This window comes from Eurytemora carolleeae, unplaced genomic scaffold, assembly GCF_000591075.1.
Source record: "Eurytemora carolleeae unplaced genomic scaffold, Eaff_2.0 scaffold483, whole genome shotgun sequence".
NCBI classification, from domain to species: domain Eukaryota; kingdom Metazoa; phylum Arthropoda; class Copepoda; order Calanoida; family Temoridae; genus Eurytemora; species Eurytemora carolleeae.
The window spans coordinates 174,965-184,306 of NW_019396384.1; the positions used below are offsets into that span (position 1 = coordinate 174,965).

The 9,342-nt window shown below is 32.3% G+C and overlaps 2 protein-coding genes across 3 annotated transcripts in view; both read right to left on the reverse strand.

Annotated features, from left to right (window-relative positions):
* The window catches only part of LOC111702165 (CKLF-like MARVEL transmembrane domain-containing protein 4), a 3,423-nt gene extending 3,123 nt beyond the window's left edge, over positions 1-300 (reverse strand). The window contains exon 1 of the mRNA XM_023473757.1: positions 147-300. The gene's annotated coding sequence lies outside the window, so the exon portion shown is untranslated. The remainder of the gene's footprint in view (positions 1-146) is intronic.
* A 1,341-nt stretch (positions 301-1,641) lies between these two features.
* Positions 1,642-5,718, reverse strand: LOC111702173 (uncharacterized). Of its 2 annotated transcripts, none has more exons than XM_023473767.1 (10): positions 5,615-5,717; positions 5,491-5,530; positions 5,226-5,299; positions 4,887-5,022; positions 4,601-4,649; positions 4,395-4,445; positions 4,208-4,340; positions 3,121-3,490; positions 1,899-2,012; positions 1,642-1,838 (listed from the first exon to the last, which is right to left on the reverse strand). In XM_023473767.1, exons 1-10 carry the CDS (start codon positions 5,644-5,646, stop codon positions 1,737-1,739), a joined length of 1,101 nt encoding a protein of 366 aa, XP_023329535.1. In that variant the 5' UTR covers positions 5,647-5,717; the 3' UTR covers positions 1,642-1,736. The 2 variants fall into 2 exon arrangements, with proteins under 2 accessions (XP_023329535.1, XP_023329536.1); XM_023473768.1 differs by having other exon boundaries at positions 1,746-1,838; positions 1,899-2,020; positions 5,615-5,718.
* Positions 5,719-9,342: the final 3,624 nt, after the last annotated feature.

A 9,342-nucleotide genomic window follows, 5' to 3' on the forward strand; every position in this document is an offset into this window, starting at 1 on the left:
CCCCCCCCCCCCCTATCAATTTTGGACATTCACTCATTCATATTTTTATTCAACTACAAAGCATGGGATATTCGAATAAGCAATAACAATTTACTATGCAGTTTGGAAATTCTTTATTCCAAAGATATATAATTTTTTTACTATACCTGAGTAATCCCGAGGTTGTAGCTGAAGAGGAATAAACCATTGGCACAATAAATAAAAATAAATATTCTATATTTTCACTACATGACATCTACATCTACTTTATCAAAACTCTGGGATTGTCTGCAGTCTGCAGTAGAGAGTGTACACCTTTAATTATTACGTATTTACTTTTCACCTCCGCCCCCCAGGACGGAGTGGTAAGGGTTCTGTAGAATACAATTTATCAATATTTTTTAATGCTTCAGGTTTTTTTTACACAAGGCTTTAAACTATTTTTTATTCATAAATATTTTTTTAAATGTAAGGGAATATAAGACGACATTTAGAAAGAAATAGGATAATATTTTCTTTTGATAAGTTTAGTACTGATAACTCGAATAACATCATAACAGGTGTTTAATTTCTATTACATACTCGATAGTTGGTCGAGGAGGGGGGGGGAGGGGGGAGTTTGACAGGTATAATAGAAGTATTATCTTTTTTGTACAATTTTCCCTACAAAGTTTGTCATGTATACATTACAATAGTCAAAAACATTTAAAATAATAAAATCGAGATTTTACTTTAAGAATATTAATACGGGGACAAAGTTTCTCTTACTCATAAATTTTAAAGAATTGTAAGTTTTAAATATTAAAAACACTGCATTAAAAACTTCCCCTTTATAAACTGAAATCAAGTTTTTGATAATTAAAACTTAACACAAATGTCTTTAACAGATGTTAGCTAATAACTTGTAAATACTATTTTATAGAAAATATAAATGAATAAAAATCACTATTTCTTGAACTTGTTTTTTAGCAAAAGCATTGCTTTTTTTGTGTTAATAGACTTTAGCTTGTGAACCCAATTTGCCTGTAAAATAAGATATCCTTTTGAAAGTAAAATAACTCAACTTAGAACTTTTAATATAGGGTGTCTCACGAAACATGACAGTTGGTAAATAGTTTAGAATGTCTTCTTCCATAATTTGTGAAGTTGTTTGATACCAAAGACAATATTAAAAAATATTACATGGCATTCATAAAATAATAAATTTGATTTCTAAGTAAAACATATTTGAGTAAGAGAATTTTTAACGAAATAAACTGCGAAAAGTCTTTATTATATAATACAGATTCAAAACTATTCACCAACTTTCATGTTTCGTGGGACACCCTGTACAAGATGAGAATATTTTCGCGGTTCTGCCGAGTTCCCCAATTCAAATTTGAGGCAAATCGGTCAAGGGGTCCCTGAGTTATGATCGGACATCCAAACAAAGAGACTAACTAGATCAGTACTTTATACGAACATTTTGTGTTATTTGAAATTGGAAAGATCAAATGTTTAAACAATGGTAGTATAAAGATTTAAGATCAAAATTTAAACTGTTTGAAAAAAGGCTTATTTGAGCAACTAGACTAAAATTAGACAATTAAATCCTCATACCCATGTCTTGGAAACCAACTCCTTTTCTAAATTTATTGTTTTACTTTAATGTCTTTTTTAAAATCTATGGAAGGAAAAGAAAGCTTTCCTTTTACGTGTATTTAATATTTATATTGATTATTTAAAGGTTTTAAAAAAAAAATATATTTTGATTTCTTCTAATAGCAAAGGCTGTTATTTTCACAAGTGTGACTTGCTCGAACGGAAACATCTAGTTCATTTCTCCAGCATGCATCTGGCCAAGAGCACATAGCAAAGTCCTTAAAATACACAATATTGTTAAATCATAAAAGTTTTCATCTCACAATGTTTTTTTTTACCTCAGAAAACAGAAAATCTAAATCACAAGTGCATTTTGTAACCTTCCAGTTTCCACTCTCTTTATGACAGCAGTTGAATTCAGAAATACAATTGCTGATAGCATTTGGACCTTCCTGAAATACTTCATTTAATGTTTTTTTATGAAGTCACTTAAAGGAATTATATACTTAAAGGGAGAGACCGGCAATGTCATCGTAGTTGAACTGAGAATGTAGTATTGTGGAGAAATTTTTTGGATTTATTTAAGACATATAAAACGTTTTAATAATGTATAATTACTGAGTTTGAGCGCAAAATCGACTTTTAAAATCATCCATTTCGGTGGTTACGTTTTGAGAATTGATTTTTTAAAATTTTTAAATAACAACGAGACAAAATTGTAACAAAAATTCTACAGTAAACTAATCAGTTGTTAAGGAACAGGTTGAGAAAATAACTCTTATCATCGAAAATAAGTAATATTATTCAGTTATTAGTTTTTGTAATCTCTCATTGTTCACAAACATTTTCTGTAGATTTTCTGGAAATTTTATTGAAAAGACGACCTTTGAACGATTTGTAGAAATCTGCGAACAAATTCGTTGAGAATAAGATATTCAATATAGTTTTGATAAAGAAATAATTGATTGTTGATTTTTTGACAAATTTCTATCAAAAAATATTTTCCTAAACATCTAATTGGTTAACCGAAGATTTTTGATACATTTTCCGTCGTCGTTATGTAATAATTAAAAAAATCGATTCTCAAAACGTAACTAGTACCCAAATGGATGTTTTTAAGAGTCGACTTTGCGCTCAAACTCGGTAATTACACATCATTAAAACGTTTTATAGGTCTAAATGAATCCTAAAAAAGTCCTCCACAATACTACATTCTCAGTTCAACTACCATACATTGCCGGTCACTTCCTTTAATTTCAAATGCCCCCCCCCCCCTCATTCAAAGAGTGGCAATTCCGATTCAGAACAGTACCTTTGAAAACATGATCAAAATTGAATTAGATATCCAAGATTTCAACTTGAAAATTGTTTTTTTTTTGGTGAATTGCGGAAAATAATTTTAAAAATTGTTTGAATCGGGAGTTTTCAAGCTAGAAAAACGACGATATTTATCATATTATTGATCAGTTAAAGGTCTAAAGGTGAATCGGACAATCCCCGCCGTAAACATAGGGCTACTCATAAGTACAACGATAGTTTCTTAAATAATTTATATCTTACAGTTTCGCAAACTGATGGCTCTGGAGTTGTAGTGGAAGCCGTTGTAGGAGTTGTAACAGTTGTAGTTGGTTGAGTGGGTTGAGTGGGTTGAGTGGGTTGAGTGGGTTGAGTGGATTGAGTTGGTTGAGTGGATTGAGTGGGTTGAGTTGAATCTGTCGTAGAAGTTGTAACAGTTGTTGTAGTACTAGATGACGATGAAGGTGATGCAGATGTAGAGCTTGTTGGACCATGAGTTGTAATATCTTCATCACCATGATAACAAGAAATAGTGATAGTGTTATCTTCCACCCAGTTTCCAATATTTTTATCCACCTGCCAGCCACTATTCCAGCCAGTGTACGGACATTGAAGGTGATAATACTCTTCATTCCTGAAAAGGGAGATCAAATATTTTGAATATTGAAACATCCAACCTTAATTTAGAAAAAAATTATTTGTTTCTTTCCCAAGTATTGATTGGTTTAAAATATATCAGATTACAAAATTTTAGTTGTTATATAACAATAATTTTTGCTTTTCATATATTTAAAACTTAATTAACTGAGCTCCGTTCATTGCTCCAAATCTTAGTTAAAATATAACCGTAGTTTTAGATTTTTATATATTTAAACCTTACTTAACTCAGCTCTGTTCATTGCTCCAAATCTTGGTTATAATATAACCGTAGTTTTTGATTTTTATTTTTAACCTTACTCAACTCAGCTCTGTTCATAGCTCCAAATCTTAGTTGTAAAATAACCGTGGTTTTAGAATTTTAAATATTTAAACCTTACTCAACTCAGCTCTGTTCATTGCTCCAAATCTTAGTTGTAAAATAACCGTGGTTTTAGATTTTTATATATTTAAAACTTATTTAACTCCTCTGATCATAGCTCCAAATCTTAGTTATAATATAACCGTAGTTTTAGATTTTCATATATTTAAAACTTACTTAACTCCTCTGTTCATTGCTCCAAATCTTAGTTAAAATATAACCGTATGTTTAGATTTTTAAATATTTAAAACTTACTTAACTCCTCCGTTTATTGCTCCAAATCTTAGTTAAAATATAACCGTATGTTTAGATTTTTATATATTTAAAACTTACTTAACTCCTCCGTTCATTGCTCCAAATCTCTCGCTAATCAGCCAATGAATTAATGCAGGGGATGATGAACTATCAGGGGATAGATACTGAGCATTCATATTTTTATAATGTGGTAGAAATCCAAACATACTTCCTGAAATTACAAACTTACAAAAATTATCTTTTTATTTTAAACTTCAAGCGAAACCTGATAATCTAAAGCACCCTAATCTTCTCTCTTGATGCTCTAAACCATAACCTGAACAGTTCAGAAATGAAAATGAAATCAAATGAAAAAATTTTATGCAATGTTTTGAAAAATTTAGTGATGAAGAACCCAAATCATTTCTTTTTCTATAATCTTTTAATATTTGAAACTCATTTTGTTAACATACATTAAAAAATAGTTTTTACCTTCTGACATAATATAAAGTCTAGGACAGCTCCCAAAGCATGGTGTATCCTAAAAGTCAATTAGCTGATATGAATCCATAATAGTTCATTTTTAACAATTACATGCAGGGGCGGCTTACAAAATATACCAGAGGTGGGGGGGGGGAGAATAATTGGAAAAATGTTGCACCCCAAATCCATCCAATTTTGCACCCCGTCCGTCCAATTTTCTAAGGATGGCGACTTTGGGATTCCCCCATTCGCCACCTCTGATCACATGCAACTCAAGGTTATTTGAAAAAAATACCTTGAACAACTTGCACTCAAATGCCATATTATAATCTACACATTTTCCATATTCTTCAGTATAGACCAGGTCTCCAGGACATTCCAAGTTCTCTTGAACCAGTTTTCCATTCGCATCAAATGTACAGCTTATATACCTTCAAGATTCAAATAGACGGTAAAACTCAAGGCAATTTTTGAGTCAAATACAATTAATATTCGAACATTTTATAAATTTACAAAGACACAAGAACCACAATACATCACTTTTTTATTGATACTGCTTGGTGGATCACTTATGGCACTCTTTAATACAGACCCACTATCAAATATTTAAGAAAGTTAATAGCTCTAAATTTACTTGTGACAATCTTCCAGTATTTGCCAAACTCCTGCACCATATTGTTCACATCGTGGATAGATTCCACATCCATCCTAAAGTTTAAAAGAGTCTCAAAATTGTTAAAAAATGTCTGTCAACAAAGCTGGAAATGGATATGATTCAGTCAAGTTTATTGTATTTTTAATGCGAGAAATATTAAATCCGGATTTATTGGGTCCGGACTAAGCGGATCCGGAATCAGTGAACCCGGATCCGGATTAGGATATGCATTATATATATTTACCTCGTGTTCACCTAGAGCAGAGGATCCTGCGATAACCACACTAATCAAATAAATTAAACAAACTTTTTTATTCTAATCTTAACTTTTGTATTTTGATATAAATGAGTTGTTTTGTATTGTTTACCTGAAGGGTAGAATAAATGTGAACAGTATCATTAATGGCTGAAGTAAACTACTAGTGATTTGGATAATTTTCCTTATCTTCTTTACACGTCACTCTTTCATAGATATCAAAAATAAATAAAATTATTAACAACTACTTAAAAATTTAATGTAGATGATATACAGAAATCCAATAAGAAAGGTTAAGTAAAGGAAAACTAAATTCTTTTCAAATCTATTTAAACATTGAATTCAAGTTATTTAGACTGTTATGAAACTCAAAATACCAACTTGAAGTATAAAATGTATAATTTTTTTTCTCAGTTTATTAAAGAATTTTTAACATTTTTTCATGTAATATGTTAGTATATTTACACATCACTAGTTTAAATTTATCACTAATTATTATCACTGGCTTTCAGGCCGGGCGCTTCGAGCCCATCTTCTATTTCAATTGGGGACATTTTCTTCTTTGTACATTGTAACGCAATAACAAACAACAAAGTTCGCGGATTTTATACAAAAAATTTCGTGGATTTTCAAAATTTAATGAAAATCAATTTTGTTGGAGGCTAATTTTACAAAGATTTGCTCATATAGAACCTTTCCTGGGGCATGCGAGGTCTCACCCAAAATTTGGGCCTGATCAATTAAGCTGTTTAACAAACAAAGAGACACCCAGACAGACAAGCAAAATATATATATATAGAAGTACTGAGATGGAATTTAAAGAATTTGAGCCGCGGTTTAAATCCGCCAAAACCCGGTTTAAATTAAGCGCCGGCCTAAATCTTGAAACATTTGATACAATTTTAAGTGGAACCAACCATATTTAAACCGCGGCTTAAATTTAAACCACCGCTCAAATTCTTTAAATTCGGCCACTGAGTAATCTTTTTTGTATGAAATGAATCATGATAAACAAAGTTTTTAGATTTTACCTTTCAAAAATATTTGTGATAAAAGAATTTTTATTTTCAGATTGAAGTATTAAAAAATGGATAATTCTGGAGAGGATAAACGTTTAACCATCATTGTTAACATATCTGTAAGCTCTTAAAAGATTTAGAACAAAGTTCATCTGAATAGCTTGTGTCATTAGAAACATTGGAATTAAGTCAAGACAAGCAAGTCGTATTTTAACTAAATTAAAATACATGTATGTATGGTAATAATAATGTAGATTGAAAAAAGTTAACATAGAATAATCTTGGACTTGGATATGCCATTTTTTAACCTTCAAAGTGAATAATTAAGAAATAGAAAAAATTTTATTTCAATATCTCGTTAATTTTATAAGTAAAAAGAAGATAAACATATCACTTTGTTTTGATACACTGCATTATTAACTCAATCAAGATCAAATACGATTCTGTAATCGTCAATTAATTTCCAGATATTAAGACACAACTTTCCAATCATTAAAATTTAACTTCACAATTTAAAGCACATAAAAACAGAAGAAAGATTTTTTTGTGAAAAAAAGTAATTGTTTTATTTAATTGTGTTCTGTTTTAGCTGCAGAATCATCCTGTTGTACTCAAGCTGGCGCACATTTTTAAGGTTAACAATGGAACAGAATATAATTTGTTTAAGGACACTTTGCAGGAAAAATGTATGGAATCACAATTTGTTGTTTCTGAAAATGGATTTGTTGAATCGATCACCAATTTAATGAACTGACCTTCATGGAAAATTTCTATCCTAAATATCTTCTAAAATGAAAACTTGACCATCTTTCGCGCACCCATAGGATGCTTACTCGATCTTTATTTAAAACCATCAAATAGCGAACAGAAGTATAAAAATACAACAAATCTACATTAAATGTGGACAAGTCATTGATAAATAAAACTAATCAAATAATTATTTTCTTGTTAAAAGGTGAAGATTGCTAACAGAACACCCACCAACACAATACAGGAAATATTATTTGCATAAAAATATTTTTATTTTTCAAATGTAGATTAAAGAATAATGGATGAACCAATCCTTATTCCTATATAAAAAGCTGGGTTTTAGGTATGAATTAATGATAAATGTTGCAAACAAATGATACATTTAATAAAATGTAAAACAAGTATCACCTCAATAGTCAATATGTATGATGTTGGAATTTCAAAAGTCAACCATAACTGTCTAATATGGGGTTTCGAGTAAACATACTACAAATGTAAAATGTAAATGTAATGGTTTTCATTTGCATTACACAAGATAGATTTGTGTGATTCAGTTTTACAAAAATTTTATTAAGCTTGAAAGCAGACTCAAAAATAATAAAAAGTTTCAGTTTGCATCTTACCGTAAAACATGTTTATTCCTCAACCCTCGACTGTTTAGTCTCCAGGTATATGCATTATATGTACATTGTACAGGAGAGAACCAAATTAACATAAATGTGAATATTGTTTTTTTTTGAGAATCTCTTGAAGCCGAAAATCCCTTATAGTTAACATAAAACTGTGGAATATGAAGACGACTTTTAGTTTGTTGGACTCAAATTTTGATTTTAAATATCCATGAGGACCAAAACAAAGCAATGCAAATAGTTAACAGCTACATTTTATTTATTTCGCCACCCCACTCATAGAACCTTATCTAGGTTCTACTCACGGCTGCTGTCTCATCTCCTCCAACCCTCCAGGATGGCACCACTATATGTCTTTAAATTGTGATCTTTGTATTGTCCATGTCTCTTGTCCTTTCTTGTGTCATATCTATAGTGGTGTTTATATTCCAGATAAATGCCAAGAAGATCCTAAAGGCCTTCCTGTGTTATTATTGAATTGATTCCTGGATTCCGGATTGTGGATCCATCTCTCTCTCTCGATCTCCTGGATACCGATCCTGAGCGTTCTCGTTCTCCTGCAGTCCAAGACAGACCAGGCGGTTCATCTACTCCTTTCCTCCTTCTCTGTTCCTTCCCTAGACGTAGCCAGGCGACCCTCGCCTGGACGGGACTAGGAGGACCACTCAGACCGGAGCAGATACACAGGTGTGTTACTTGCGTGGTGGCAGCGGTATCGAATCCACCCCGAGAACAAACCCTCTTCCAGCTCCGTCATGTCCCTCAAACTCAAAGCTCCTGACAAACTCCCAGCAGATGGTGTTACAACCGTTGCATTCAAGGCATGGAAGAACAACCTCTTCTCCTACCTTGAACAAGACGTTGATAACTACATGTTCCTTGAGGGAGGTACATATGAAACCTGGACCTCACTCGATTCGGCGAGGAACCGCAGACGAATAACCAACGCAGCTGCCACAGATCCAGAGCACGCACGTCTTCTCCGTCTTAGAACAGGCGCAGACTATAACCAAGAACACTATGAAACTGATGTTCAAGCCCTCCTCCTTAAAAGAAATGCCCAACTCTCCAAGTTCATTCAACTGATATGCGTTGTCTGCCACTATACAGAATCTGATGACATTTCCAACCTGTCCACTAGCGCAACTTGGATTGTCTCTTATCTTGAGCAACACTACAACTTGGAAAAAAGAGGGGCACATTTCCTCAAAGTCAGCGAACACCAGTATAAGACTGGAACCAACTATCAAACCTTCTACAGGGAATTCAGAGCCTCAATCTACGACAACCTGAAGAAACGCGGTCATCAAATCCAATATCAGAACAACAGAGAGTTGGACTCTGATGAAATCATGTCTCCAACCTTCGAAGAAACCGTTGTACTATGGTGCTTGGAAAAAATTGATCCTCGTCTCCCTGCCCATGTTAACAAGACTTTTGGC